At 39.4% G+C, this 15,644-nt stretch overlaps 2 protein-coding genes across 5 annotated transcripts in view; both read right to left on the bottom strand.

The window, feature by feature from the left end:
• Positions 1-751: 751 nt before the first annotated feature.
• LOC125225080 (gamma-glutamylcyclotransferase-like) lies at positions 752-2,301 on the bottom strand. Its single transcript, XM_048128606.1, has 3 exons — positions 2,194-2,301; positions 1,899-2,032; positions 752-1,258 (listed from the first exon to the last, which is right to left on the bottom strand). Exons 1-3 carry the CDS (start codon positions 2,257-2,259, stop codon positions 847-849), a joined length of 612 nt encoding a protein of 203 aa, XP_047984563.1. The 5' UTR covers positions 2,260-2,301; the 3' UTR covers positions 752-846.
• Positions 2,302-3,889: 1,588 nt separating this feature from the next.
• The window catches only part of LOC125225038 (voltage-dependent calcium channel subunit alpha-2/delta-3), a 139,518-nt gene continuing 127,763 nt past the window's right edge, over positions 3,890-15,644 (bottom strand). The window contains exons 18-27 of one of the 4 annotated variants that reach the window (XM_048128526.1): positions 15,412-15,502; positions 14,777-14,809; positions 11,508-11,621; positions 11,051-11,309; positions 9,903-10,154; positions 9,517-9,631; positions 9,369-9,389; positions 8,448-8,730; positions 7,568-7,754; positions 3,890-7,166 (exon numbers count right to left, since the gene is read on the bottom strand). In XM_048128526.1, coding sequence (XP_047984483.1) covers positions 7,062-7,166; positions 7,568-7,754; positions 8,448-8,730; positions 9,369-9,389; positions 9,517-9,631; positions 9,903-10,154; positions 11,051-11,309; positions 11,508-11,621; positions 14,777-14,809; positions 15,412-15,502 — 1,460 coding nt within the window. In that variant the 3' untranslated portion in view covers positions 3,890-7,061. The remainder of the gene's footprint in view (positions 7,167-7,567; positions 7,755-8,447; positions 8,731-9,368; positions 9,390-9,516; positions 9,632-9,902; positions 10,155-11,050; positions 11,310-11,507; positions 11,622-14,776; positions 14,810-15,411; positions 15,503-15,644) is intronic. The other 3 variants (XM_048128527.1, XM_048128528.1, XM_048128529.1) reach the window with 3 other exon arrangements.

The raw sequence follows: 15,644 nt of genomic DNA, 5'->3' as shown, positions 1-15,644 counted from the left end.
TGGCTCCGCTGAACGGGCCCCGTAGCCGAATGGCATTTCTACGACGCGAAACGAAAACGAAACGCCGCGAAAGGTAGTCTGGCTCTGTCGTGCCAATACGCAAGAGCGATAGAGATAGATACGAGCGTTTCGTTTCGTGTGCGTTTGTGCATTCGGCTACGTACGCAGGTTGACGCGGCCATATATGCCTTGATCAGGTCCCGTAGCCAAATGGCATTTCTCCGACGCCGAAACGCCGCGAAAGGTAGTCTGGCGCTGTCGCGCCAATACGCAAGAGCAATATATATGATATCTACCTACGAGCGTTTCGTTTCATGAGCGTTTGTGCCATTCGGCTACGCACCCTGGAACCACTCGCTACGCTCGCGGTTCAATATTGGAATGTTTCGCTTGCTCGGGTATCAATATTGTCACGTGCGGCTACACCAACTTTGCCCCCTTGTAAAACAAATAACTATTGTATGAAGACACAATAACAGTGTCTTCATAAAAAAGGAAGTTCGAAACGAGTGGCGATAAATTAAAACACGACCGAAGGGAGTGTTTCAAATCGACACGAGTTACGAATTTCCTTTTCGCACGTGTATCGTACGACGTTTTTCAGTACAGATGGCCCTCCGAAGTTTCGACCTGACATATAATGAACAACTTCTCGCACTAGTGCGTAAAAAAAACACCATCTGTACTGAAATAATACATTAAATAATACTCCTGATCGTATTATTGTAGGTAAGTATTATTTTTTGGAACATCAAATAAAAATCAATTTAATATTTCATCTGTACCTATCAGAAGAAATAAAAATAATGTTATTAATTCGGTTGCCGCACTCAAACAGTTTCCAGCTTAGTCTTCGTCTTTAACTATCTCAGAAGTCCACTTGAAATCTTTTTTCCATTTATTAACCAGTTTCAATGGTTCCCTCAGTATGCGTCCCGGCACGACGCATTCGCAGGGCTTTTGGCGAGCGTAGCGCTCCAAGAGGCACCAGGTCCTGATGGCACCCTCTTCCCCGTTATGTTTCAAACTCTTCAAGTTCTTAATATAATAGTCTGGCAACCCATGCTCCTTAGCGCCATATATCATGATCTCCTTCAGAGCCCAAGAAGGCCACCGCTCGAGTGGGACCTCCTCGTTATCTGCTCGCGGCAGTGGATTTACTTTCTGAATGTAACAGCGACACGTAAAATCACCCATGTGAGTTGTATGGACTAGGAGGTTTCTTGGGAAGTATTTTTTCACTTCGACACCTTCTTGGCTGTAAAGGAAAATGTCTTCAAAATTGTTATCGACTACAAGTACCTATAGAGTAATAGTTATTTGTTATACAAGGGTGCAAAGTTGTATTTTAACGCTGAGTGTGGAATTGAAAAACGAGCAAGTGAAAGGATTCTATAGTTGAACCACGAGTGAAACGAGTGGTTCGAACATTTAATCCTGAACTTGGCGAGTTTTTCAACACACGAGAAGTGAAATACATTTGCACAATGCAAAGCACAACGCAAAAATCGCGTTTATCACTGCTTCCAGTAGTTCTACAAGTGGTAAAACATCTTCATCACTAGATTCACCCACTTCTATAAATTTTAAAGTAGAAAATTTGGCTATATTCAAGGTCAAATTACTTTATCCACTAGTGGATAAAATGCGTTTTTACCCGCTGGTATTAAAGGAAAAAACACGTGTTTCCGAGCTACTTAGTGAGGGGAAAAATATATGTATAGAGCCGTGCCGTAGCTGAATGGCATTTCTGCGACGCAAAACGCAAACGAAACGCCGCGAAAGGTAGTCTGGCTCTGTCGCGCCAATACGCAAGAGCTATAGAGATAGATATCTACGAGTGTTTCGTTTCGCGAGCGGTTATGCCATTCGGCTACGTACTCTGGGCTTTTACGTACTGATCGAGATTGGGCAGGTCGTCTTTGTGTAGTCTCCATATCACACCCCAAGTGTGAGCATTCGCCGTGGGCACCAGAGTTGCCGTTGGTCCTCCCCAAAAGGATGAGTATCTTATGAAATCCACGCGGTAGTTCTGTTCATTAAATCATTCTATGTTAGTCAGTCTTATTCAACAAATAAAACTAGGCTTACTCTGTCCCAACATGTAGGGATAGGGATTCAAGTGAACATTTGTGATAATTGAATAGCACGTTCATGTGTATTCTGTGAATGTAGCTTAAAAAGTGGGCTTACATCAACCCATCCTTTGGTGACAAATTCAGCCGAAGGGTTCAGCATGTGGATTCGAAATGACAGCATATTACTGCCGTACCCGAAGTACAAAAACGTGTCGGGTTTCTTTATTTCGGACTTGATCATTTTGAATAAAGTGATGCTTAATTATACTATGAATTTATTCTTATAAAGTAATAATAAAATATACTATTATACTTGTCATCCCGAGTATGACATTGTTGTTGTGACTTTCCGGTACGCACCTAAAGGCTGGTGTCCACAGTCAAAGATTCGGCGATGCAATTCAAATCGCAATGATTCGCCTTCTATACATTTATGTCCCTACAGTGACACTGCGAAAACAACTCGACGCTCCCATACGGACCTAGAAACATAAGGGTATCTTTTGTACCTTATTGGCACGGAACCCTAAAAAGTGAGTTATACTGTTCCCTTTATTGTACCTATACAAATCGAATAATTGCGATTCGAGTCAGTATGCCTTGTGGTCCCCAACCTTAAACTTAAAGGCAATAGTGTACCGACATTACACAACGGAAAAACCGGCCAAGAGCGTGTCGGGCCACGCTCAGTGTAGGGTTCCGTAGTTTTCCGTATTTTTCTCAAAAACTACTGAACCTATCAAGTTCAAAACAATTTTCCTAGAAAGTCTTTATATAGTTCTACTTTTGTGATTTTTTTCATATTTTTTAAATATATGGTTCAAAAGTTAGAGGGGGGGGACGCACTTTTTTTCCTTTAGGAGCGATTATTTCCGAAAATATTAATACTATCAAAAAACGATCTTAGTAAACCCTTAATTATTTTTAAATACCTATCCAACAATATATCACACGTTGGGGTTGGAATGAAAAAAAATATCAGCCCCCACTTTACATGTAGGGGGGGTATCCCAATAAAACATTTTTTTCTATTTTTTATTTTTGCACTTTGTTGGCGTGATTAATATACATATTGGTACCAAATTTCAGCTTTCTAGTGCTTACGGTTACTGAGATTAATCCGCGGACGGACGGACGGACGGACGGACGGACGGACGGACGGACGGACAGACAGACATGGCGAAACTATAAGGGTTCCTAGTTGACTACGGAACCCTAAAAAAGTACAAAAGGCAGAGAAAAGTATGGCATAATTATGCTCTATCCAAGCTACGAGTGCTACGTCGTAGCGCATAGACCTGACACCTAGTACTATGTAGCGAAAACTGTTCATCAACGCATGATACCTAATCATTTCCTTCCTAAGACCGTTTATTTTCACATTATCCGATCCGATATCGGATGTCGGAAGGATTTCAATAGAAAAAATCCAAGATGGCGCCTGTAATGTATGGGATATCGGTCCGACATCCGATATCGGATCGGATAATGTGAAAACGCACTAAGGCCGAAGCTCCTAACTTCCTAATTATATATGTACGAGGGCGCGCGTACAGATGTAGTGCGAAAAGGGTTTCCTTCGTATTTTTCCGGAAACATTCGTATTTGTCATGCTAGTTCAGTCAACGTCAGTACAGTCACCGGCATAAAGAAGTGATAACCCTTCTATAACCCTCGAATCTGCGCTTGAAAATGTGATAGGACTTTTGGCACGTATACGCAAGCGATCCTGTTATGATATTATGTAATGGTTTTGATATGAATGTCAATGAATAGGAAAACAAAAAGGTAAGTTTCAGTAAGACTCATGATCACAATGTTTATAAGAGAACTTTATTGTTTTAATTACCGTATATCTATAGCATGATCTGGCAAATAACAAAAGAAGAGTAAGTACTTCTCTAAAATCACACTAAAGAACCATGTTCACAGAGTGGTCGTGCCCAATAATAGAACTATACCAATCATACAATTTATTAAGTAAATACAAGGAATAATAAAAACAGTGACTTCAAAATTGTTGGCCGCGTACCTAATTCTAAAACAGACTTAAAATAATTCCTTGAAAGTAGGTAACTAGGTACTTATAATGAAAACATTATCATGAGGAAATTGTTAGAATATGAAAAATCGCTTTTCCTTTCCGAGCGAAACGTAGGTACACAACACCGATAATGAGATATGTAAAGTGGCAAAGTTTTTTTGAGATCACTGTTTCACTTGCAAGTAGGTAAACTTAACTTATTCAAAAAATCACATAGAATCATATGGTAAATCGCTTATACTATAGTTTTATTTGGTGCCTGAATTGATATGTTTGAGAAATAAACGCGAAATAATCACAATTCTGTCTAGCTATTTACGTTTTGCGTAACTAAACGAGGTATTCGTTTTGTGTCTATATATTCTCGTAAACTAAATCCCGCCAAGTGCCAGTAAAAAAACCCACTCCGCCCCGCTTTGGCGGGCTCAGCTATGCTATGTTAAGTATACGCTATATTATTATCGTTTAATACTTAGACGTTATTATAGTAAACACTCGAGACGCGTTCGACTGCTATGGAAGACTCGACGCTTGCTAGAAGCAATTCAATCACCAGTCGTTCGCCATTCGCCACTCACCCGTACAACAAACCTCTACTACGCCATTATATCGATTCCTTACTGTATTATTTATACAAAATGTACAATTTCTCAAAATCGCCTTCCAACAATTGTCTTTATACTCTGAATATGTGTAGGTATGTTACGATACGTGATATGACCGATCTAATCGATGATACATTTGTGTCGTTCTCAGGCATTTTGCTTCACATACCTATCTTAATATCTGTTCTCCATTCTCTTTACGGTATTTCGAAAATATTATGCTTAAACGCTTTAAGTAGATATTCTACTTAGCACGGAGAACATTCAATCGATTTGGAGAGAAAAGATGAAGGTAGGTAGGTAAAACAAATGTCTATGACCAGCATGTGATGAACAAGTAGTCGCTCACCATTGTCCTCAGGATTACCAACTTGCTCAGCCTTAACATCTGGGCATTATCAGTAGTACCAAGTCGCTTTTAATCATTTGATATGCATTGGTTTAAATTGTATTGCCATGTTGCAGCGACAAGGTATAACTATAATATCCAGTGTCCAGGATCTCCAAAAACGATTTATGTTTTATAAACTCCTGTAATAGGAGATACAAAACTATCGCCGACACTCAATATAATCTGTGGTTGGAAATAATAGGTAGACTGTGGTTTGGCACTTCCAGTGTGTTAACTATTTTATACATGTCTATGAATTTTGTACTATTTCAAACGTTTGGAATTATACATATAACGGACAATAGCAAGCTGCGTACTCGTGTACTAGATTATAAATAGGTACTATTTGATATGATATACAAAATGTCTATATTCGATAGGTAAGGTATATGGGATCTCAACTTTAATTCTAGTTAGCTTCACATTTATATCAAATACAAACAAGTGTAAGTATGAGCTTATCATGTTAATTACTGCCAAACGTTAACTTTTGTATGAAAGTAAAAAGAGTGGATTTTGAAAAATATTCTGGTCTCTCAGAATTCCGGAATAAAGGTGAAATGAAGTGACGATGTTATTATTGCTAAATGGATTATAAGTACAACTTAAAGTGGGTACGTGATAGTCGAATCGGAATGACGTAGTTTCATTAATTTAATTACAGAACGACTTAAATATTAGCAACACACGTTCTAAAATTGTAGTAGGCCATTTAAGTTAGTAAAATATTTACAATAAAAAATGGAACTGTTTACAGATTCCCCAATTACAGCATTATTTGAAGATTAGGCGAGAAAATCACTAACAACTAGACGTATGAAAGTGGCCATGTCGCTGTGTCGAGGAAGTAGGTACCTAACACCGGCTGCATTTTAAGGTATGTCTACTTGTCCAGCCAGCACCAGAAATAGACCGCTTCTTCTGCGGGATAAGTGACCACAATGATCTGAACACATTTTTGTTGATAAGATAATGAAAGCTTGTCTAAACTTTTTGGATGCCAGACTCCCTTAGCCATTTTTGATGCCGACTGGCTGTTAATGCGCTCACAAATACGAGTAGATACTTCAATGACTTGCGAAGCCTTAAAAGACAATTTTTACAAATTACAATCAAAAGCAAACCGGGTGCCACTTAGTATGTAATCATACAGATGTTTTTTTTTAATAACAGCAACAATTACACTAGTATGTCCTCGACACTTCGATTGACAGGCAACACGCACTGGCACACATAAATTCAGCAAAAGAACTGCCTACAAATAAAATATTTCTTATTTACATCAACCCTATGCAACTAGTCAATAAGTTTAGCGATATAAATATGTGAATGACAGATATCAAGAAATAAATCGAGTTTCGGATCAACATAGGTAAATTTTTCTAAAACAGTTTTAAACCATATCTTTATTTTACATTAATTTATCTTTCAATATCTATTAACATTAGCTATAATTTATAAGATCTCCAAGTTTGTGATAATCTTCGATTTAAATTTAACAAGACATTCGTTACCTACCTATTACTGCACGCGGCGGTGTTTGCCGCAATATGAAAACTGACAACTTAACCGAGAGGGAGAAATATTTTATTTATTATCGTTTCCTAAATCGAGTATCGTCCTGTCTCAAAACAAGGTCAAAAGTTCATTTGGTCGGACCAAAACTTCAGTCGGTAAAATAGATCAAAACTCGTGGTTCCGCGCGACGTAACCTAGGAGAGCTCAAGGGCGTCCGGGCCGCGGGGCCCGGTGCGCCCGGGAGCGCTCGCCAACTGTCCTTACACTGGAGCACTGAACAACTATACTTCGGTCTTCGAAGCCCTCGAACGAGTAGTGTGCGTTAGTAGGTTATAACAAAGAGGCTGGAACATTTAGCGGTGTGTCCGATGAGCTCGGCTCCGGGCTCGTTAGAAGAGGTGGAGTTAGCGAGGGCTGGCGGGCAGTCACGTGGCGCGCGCTAGCCACCGCAGCGCCGTCACCGTCGCCAGCAGCAGCGCCCAGGGCGCTCGTGTACTCGAGCCGCGACCGCATGAAAGGATTTCGATTTCCTGTATGTGCAAAAATATTGATGATTAAAAATAATTAATCTTACTTTAGGTATATGAAATGGAATTACAGGTCCTAATTACTAAACGGACAGTGTTTGTGCCGATTCTTAAGATAGATAGATATATAGATAATCATTTATTTGTTTGCTACAATATAAACCAAAATTACACAATTAAAACAAAAATAAACAATAATAAGTACTAACACTAGAAAAAAAAACAATAGCATACATTAGCATAAGGCTATGGACGCAGCGATTGGCATTTATGTATACAGCCATGCATAGACCTAGACCAAATGTTCGAACCCTGATTCACCGCTTGCGCCAGTCTGCGCCATTAAGATCAGTCGAGATATCGCTAGAAGCCGGTAAAGGTAGATAATACACAGAATATCGTACCTCTGGGTGATAGGAGACGCAGTGCCGTGGCCGGCGGCGCGTGGCGTGCGCGGGGTGGCGGCGGCACACGGTGCGCGGAGGTGCCTCGCGTGCGCGCACATCTAGCCGCTTGGCGCCGCAGGGGCATAGCGTGTCCACCACTAGCAGAATCAGGTTGCTGTGCGGGATCTTTTGGACGCTGAACGGTCTGTGGAAAATTAATTAAAACTATAATCCATACTAATATTACAAATGGGAAAGTGTGTGTGTCTGTTTGTTTGTCCGTCTTTCACGGCAAAACGGAGCGACGAATTGACGTGATTTTTTAAGTGGAAATAGTTGAAGGGATGGAGGGTGACATAGGCTACTTTTTGTCTCTTTCTAACACGAGCGAAGCCGCGGGCAAATGCTAGTTGTTTTCCGTTAAATTCGACACGTCGTTAGGTTCATTATCATCAGGAACCATCCTGTACATCACTTTTAGTTAAATTCGCAAAAAAATTTTTCATCGTTTTCATACATAGGTAATAAATGAATTTATTAGTGTGAGAGACCCTTAAGAATTACATTCAAGTGATTGACGGCACATGTCTAAACAAATAACATTAGGAATTAGTAAAGGCTGTCACACACATGTTCTGCAATTATCTTAATTTTTTAATAATTCGATAACCGTAAAAGTTAAGACGCTTGTTTCTTAGAAAAATTAATTGTATATGATGTAAAGAACTCGCCCTTAAGTTAACGGAATTCAATAAAAACAGGTTGTATGTGCGTGTCTTAGTGCATAGTGTTATTATGATAGAAAAAATTGAAATAAATTTCAGCATCAGGATCTAATGTGCAACAGATTTTAAGAGTCGAATGGACCTAAAAGATACCATCAGGATCTTATTCCTACCTCTCGCAGCCGGAGTTGTGACAGTTAGTCAGCTTCCCCTTCAACGGCTGCGCAGCATTAAGCCTCGTGGATTGCAGCGTGAACAGCTCGGCGCTGGTGTCGCAAGGGCGGACGGCCGCGGAGCGCGCGGCCTCGCGGGGCGGCTCGCGCGGCGCGCCGGCGCCGGGGGGCCGCTCCACCGGCTTCTCGGCGCCGTAGCCGTCGATGATGATCTCGTACTTGCCGCGGTCGCGCTCCTCCTCATCAGGGTCCTCGTCGCCGTCGTGTTCGTAGTCTTCGTAGTCTAAAATGGAACAGTCAATTTATTTAAATAATGTAAAACACTGTTTCCTTTGTAATTGCCGTTTAGTTGGAAATTCTTCAAATATTTCTACGCGGAGCGCAAACATGAACGTGGTGAAAAGTGCCTAAGGTAAAATCATCTAGAGCGGAACTGTTTTTATTCGACTTCAAAAACTAGCTTAAATACATGAAACTGAAGAACATTGTCATAAACTATAATTACTATTCTTCATACCGCTGTGGAATGTGTCTAAGTATATCTATGTTGTGGAAAGTGTCTAAGCTTGACAGATGTTTTCTAAATGATTTTCTCGACGCCACAAAAGAGCTTAATATACATGAAACTAAAGAAACAGGGCGGGCGTGTGTTCTAGTGGTAAAGACGTTAGCCGCGTAAGCTGAAGACCCGGGTTCGATTCCCGGCTCGGCCAACAGTGGGCCTTGCCGTTTTTTCTTTCGTGTATGATATCTATTTCAATTTATAATTTATATATAGTAGTGTGACTACTTGAAAAAAGAACAAATCAAAAATATTCAATAAAATAATTTGATTTGTTCCCTAGTTGTAAAGAAACATGTCAAATACTAAATAGGTACTTTGATACCCCTGTGGAAATTATTCCACTATTTTTATTTTACCTTCGTTAACCGATGTGTCAGCTACAAACAAAGAAGAAGCTGTAGTTTTTTATTCGAAGAAGTAAAGCAAAACTACAAAGAAACCACATAAGCCGATAGAATTAAATCTGAATACCTATTTTAAACCAAAGGTCGTAGACCAACTTACCTATATCATCGTCCGCATATGGGTGAGCGTGAGCTTTGGCAGACTGCCACAGAGGAAACCAGACTGCTAATAAACTTGTGAGGTATCCTCCAAGCCATGATAGCGGTTTGAATGGCTGCAATAACAAATGAAATTAGTTTAAATATTATAGAGCTGGTCAATAAAACAACATTGCCATAATTATACAAAAAGATAATTTGATGATGCCTGAAACCAATTAAGGAATTTCCTCTCTAAGCCATTACATTTTTGTCACTGAATTCATCAGTTTTTCGGTAATACTTCAAACGACCAGCCGTTTTACTTTACAACGAGCGTTTTACTTTAGGGGGAAATATGATAGGTGCAATAAATTACAAATGTGCCCAAGTTCTTATAATAAGTACCGTGAGCTTGTTTCCATCTCCACTGAAAGGATTCCTCGAATCCGGGCAGCGTCCTTGACGGTCGTGAACCGTGACCTTCTTATAGATCCGATCTTGCACGAGCGAGTCCATGATCGTGCCGTCCACTTGGCCGAAGAAGAGGCCGGTCTGCGCCGCGTCCTCGGACAGAATGATGAAGCCGTTGTCGTCGAGGATGTAGCAGTCCAGCGCGTCGCCAGCGCAGGTCTTTTTGCAGGTCGTGCCCGCTGTGCACTGGAAAGGCATAATAGCTCAATCAGAATTTTTGACGTTAATTTGTGGACGGGTACTGGGTTTTATTAGAAAATAGTCACAGGTGCTGTTTTTTATGGTCGAATTTACATATTTAAAATTAATGAAGGAGTTGCTGGAATGTCATGGGGCTTTGTGCATCATTAAATAGACGGCTTACGTAGCCAAGTATTGAGGAAGTAGTTGGTAAAAGACTTGAGCTGAAACTGCAGTCTTGCAATAGCAGTGGGGGCTTGGTACCAGGATTTTATCCGGTCAAAGTAAGGTCAAGTATCCGTTTGGCGCGACTGCAGTGCGGAAGCCTGGTGACCACACGTCATCACTAACAAGGCGATTGTTGCATTTACCTAGGTTAAAAATATGTTACGTACCTTGGATTTAAGCGTGCATTAGAAAATTCAGACCGAAAACAGCAGTGAGGGCACAATGACCAGATAATTCCACCAGCAAGACTTGTCTGATCACTGATCAGATATTTATCCTGGGTACTATAAGTAAGTACCGTAGTAGTAACGTTGAGGAAGTGTTTAGTGAGCGAGTCCAGTTGGAACTGCAGACCAACGACCGCGGCAGGAGCACGTTGGCCTCTCGACTCCACGAAGACTGCGTGCGTGGCCAACACCAGTGCCGGCGCGGTGGAGTCGGCGCAGTCACTGAACGGCACGGAGAAGACGAAAATTCTCCGTGATGGTAATTTAATTACTAACCGTGGAAGTAACATTGAGGAAGTGTGTAGCGAGCGAGTCCAACTGGAACTGCAAGCCGACAACGGCAGCAGGATCGCGGTGGCCACGTGACTCCACGAATACAGCGTGCGTGGCGAGCACCAGCGGCGTTGCAGCTGACTCGGTGTATTATATTATAAGTAAAGTACGAACCGTGGATGTAACGTTGAGGAAGTGTTTAGCAAGCGAGTCCAGATGGAACTGGAGACCAACGACCGCGGCAGGGGCACGGTGGCCTCTCGACTCCACGAATACAGCGTGCGTGGCTAGCACCAGAGGCGTCGCGGCGGATTCGGCGGCGTCTCGGAACGGCACGGAGAACACGAAGCTCTCCGGCTCGATGTTGTGGTGCTCGACGGCGCGTCGGTACCATTCCGAATCGAATGCACGCGCGTAGCGCTCGCTGAAGTGACTGAAATTTATTGAATTGGCATGTTATGTCAAGGGCTCGTAAATTAAAAACTAACTCGGATATCGTCAATGTTTTCCCGTGAACCGTGTTCCCGTCTTATTCACAAAAATGAGTTTCATTGGTAGTGAGAAGCTGAAACTGCACTAAGGATATATTCTGTGTCTATTAGAAATTCCCAGTGTGTAGAATGTAACATACGGTTCAGAGGTGTCGCCAGTCCTCGTGCTGTTGTTGTTGTCCGTCCACCGGAAGAGGCCGCTGCGCGTCGCGATGAACGACATCGACACCACGAACTTGTGGAACCGCCCTTGCCTGCAAAGACGATATAATTATGTGAGACACTGCTCCGATTTGGATTTTAGTACGGAATTCATCTTTCTCGACGCCTTAGTAAATGAGCACCATGTAAGAAATTATTTCCAAGGTCGGGGTTTAATTGTAAAAGACTTAGTTATAAATAAGTGACTCGATTTAGACAGCAAACAATAGATACAATGAATACTATTTATTTCAATCATATTCTTGACGACATTAGCATGTTACTTTAAGAATTTTATGGATTTATGAAACCAATATTTGTAAATTCTTAATTAACCGTGAGCTTAGGTATATAATAATTTGTAATTCAAAAAATATGCATAGCACCAGGGTTAGTACTTAGGTATATTAAACAGGGTATAGGCAGAACTACAAAATATGTCTCCAATAGCAATTACTTAATACCTTCAAAATGCCAATTACGAGTAGATCTAGATCTATCAACTAGCAATAATTCTGAGAAACGTCGTATCGTTTATATCATGTTACACGTCGCAGCGTTTTGTAAAGTTGCAACGAGTTGAGGTAGGTATATGATTTTGGTAAGGGGTAATAATGACGAAATAAGTAGTTTATAAATGCTACACGTGTGTGTGTGGATTGAGTGAGCACCTTCCGAAAATAAAAAAAAATATGCTGATCATTTAGTAAAAGTTCTAAAACAATTGTAAAACGAATCTCTGAATTTGTAAAAAGATAAATCAAAAGATACAGCCATTAACATGTGCTCACTCAGTTCTCACAAACTACCAACGAAAACAGTGAATATATTCATTTAACATATAATATTTATATACTAACATTTAGTAAAAAATAGGCCAACCTACCTCTATAAATATTAGATCACCTAGTGACGTATTAAATTTTTTACAAATAGTTTCTTATGCTCACTCAATCCACACACTTTTGAAAAGCCGAATTTTGATGAAAAACATAAGATTTAGACCGCTATTATATGTGTATAGTTTAGTAAAAGTGAAATGGGAATTTGTAAAATACAAAACGAACCACTAACGTGTCAGGTTTTTTTATAATAAATTTTTGTAAGTGCTCACTCAGTCCACACGTTTTGAGAAAGTTAAAAATGTAAATATCTTACGATTTGTAGCACCTAAGACACTCGAAAGTACTTCAACATTTAGTAAAAATTTTTACTAAATATCCACCATCTAATATTTTATATTCGTTGTCTGGTTTTAAAGATATTCAGACATAACTTTTCTCATACAAATGTATCAAGTAGGGTGACCACACTATGTCGGCTCCTGATTTTCCCCACCTTCCCATTGTCATATTGAGATTGGGGAGTTTCGTTCGTTCAATTCTGATAATATTAAACTAATACCATATTAATTCTCCATCTGCAAACTGTTTTTAGGTTATGTTCTTGGCCTAGTGATGATGTGTATTGTGTAATTTTTATCGACGTCAGGATATAATAACCATATCGACATGCAAGCATTAAAAAGGACATGAATAATAATTGGTAAGAAACAAAGAATATAATACTTCACTAGTAAGAAACCAGAACCTGGTAATCTAATCGCGCTAACAGATGAGCGTACCGGATTTGTAAGTGGGAGCGAGAAATAGTTATTCTTTTCTCGCTCCCACTTACAAATCCGGTAAACTATTATCAAAATTGAACGAAACTCCCCAATCTCAATATGACAATGGGAAGGTGGGGAAAATCAGGAGCCGACATAGTGTGGTCACCCTACTTGATACATTTGTATGAGAAAGTTATGTCTGAATATCTTTAAAACCAGACAACGAATATAAAATATTAGATGGTGGATATTTAGTAAAAATTTTTACTAAATGTTGAAGTACTTTCGAGTGTCTTAGGTGCTACAAATCGTAAGATATTTACATTTTTAACTTTCTCAAAACGTGTGGACTGAGTGAGCACTTACAAAAATTTATTATAAAAAAACCTGACACGTTAGTGGTTCGTTTTGTATTTTACAAATTCCCATTTCACTTTTACTAAACTATACACATATAATAGCGGTCTAAATCTTATGTTTTTCATCAAAATTCGGCTTTTCAAAAGTGTGTGGATTGAGTGAGCATAAGAAACTATTTGTAAAAAATTTAATACGTCACTAGGTGATCTAATATTTATAGAGGTAGGTTGGCCTATTTTTTACTAAATGTTAGTATATAAATATTAAATGTTAAATGAATATATTCACTGTTTTCGTTGGTAGTTTGTGAGAACTGAGTGAGCACATGTTAATGGCTGTATCTTTTGATTTATCTTTTTACAAATTCAGAGATTCGTTTAACAATTGTTTTAGAACTTTTACTAAATGATCAGCATATTTTTTTTTATTTTCGGAAGGTGCTCACTCAATCCACACACACACATGCTACACCTGGTGCTAAGCAGTTACAACAGCTGCAAGTTCCAAAAAATACACTTATAATCAACTTATCCATAATCCTCGGCAGCTAAATGTTTATTATTAGACAATTATTACCTGAATCCTTGTTAGCGTATACACGGCTACTTAGTCACTATAGGAATGGACATAAGATACGATATCAAATAGGTGTTGGCAAGTTTAAAGTAAGACAGTCACAAGTTATCGTTGAATTAAGCCTAGTTCTAAATAATTAATTATGTTATTTTTTTCAATTACGCATTGAATATCGTATCTCATTCTATAATAGTCAGTCACAGTGGGCACATCTTAAATTAGGTAACTATGTTAAAAATAAATAAAAAACCGTCCTTTTTAATAATGTCACTAATGTACTTGTGTATTTCACATGTAGGTTTACCCGTTACCTACGTATGAAATGTAAATGGACGATTTTTTATCGTACACTCAGTTAAAAAAAAAGAAAAAGGTACATCAAGCGTCAGAAAAGTAAAAGATTTTTAAGGGTGTTGTAGCAGTGGTACAGGAGCTCGTAGCGTAGCGTCTATTCTATACATTTGTAGCTAATTAAATACACACGAAAAACATATTTCAACCTCTATGATTTTCAGAGAATTCTCTTCAAATATTGTTAACTCGGCGACACGGTGCTAAAAACTTATGGTAGGTATCATGAAATGTAGTACGACCATTTTGACATGTAGCAGTATGTTACTCTAACATATCTACTGTCGTTATGATTATTCTTTGTTACTGTACCTTGTCAGTAGTGCCATTAAAGTTGCTATCGGGCTATTTGTGTGACAAACACATTACACATTAGTGATCAACATAAAATTAACATAAAGTGCGTGAAAGACTCGTAATAATTTATGCAATATTCTTTTGAAACATGCGAAGTGCTTAGATTGGGCTTTTGGCATTTCCGTTGCTTTGTTTGTATTTTCCTTTGTAAATTGAAAGTGGCTAAAAGTTGACCGTATCAAATTCAACTTCACGATATTACCTACATAGCGATAATTGTGACTTCTAAACATAAGATCGCGGCCCATAAATGCGTGTTTTGGACCTTTATACCTATGAAATAAAGATCTCTTATTATCTCTGCCTTTTGTTAGTTGCTACCTCGGACTCCTCGCGGGGTTTTAAATGGGGCTAATCGCATAAACCTAAGTTGAGGTGGAAAAAGTACCATAGGTAAAATAAGGTGTAGATTAGATTAATCATTTTTACCCACAATTTCAGTTTCTCCATGTAAGTAATTGAATTTGATACATTCAACAATTGTTAATAGCCAGACTAGTCATTATTTTGTGTTTATCGCTGAACAGCTTGAACCAAGTTATCATATTGAATGTGCCAATAGACATGCTGCATAAAAGTAGACTACTTACTGATTATGGTGGCTCGCGTGTCCAGTGTGTGCGTCCAACTCTTTTATTACCATTGCATCCCGAACGAGAGATTGCACTAAATTCTTGTCACCTGAAAATGAGAAAAATAAGTTTAGTTAATTACATAGGTTAAATGGGATTGGGCCGGCCACGGCGGCCACGTCTATCGCATGCATCCGGATAGGTTGGCTAATATAGCTACCAAGTGGATGCCGACGACGAAGCGTCGGCCA

Source organism: Leguminivora glycinivorella, chromosome 4 (genome assembly GCF_023078275.1).
Source record: "Leguminivora glycinivorella isolate SPB_JAAS2020 chromosome 4, LegGlyc_1.1, whole genome shotgun sequence".
NCBI lineage: Eukaryota > Metazoa > Arthropoda > Insecta > Lepidoptera > Tortricidae > Leguminivora > Leguminivora glycinivorella.
The sequence above is the reverse complement of the archived record's forward strand: the minus strand, read 5'-3'. Positions and strand labels throughout refer to the sequence as shown.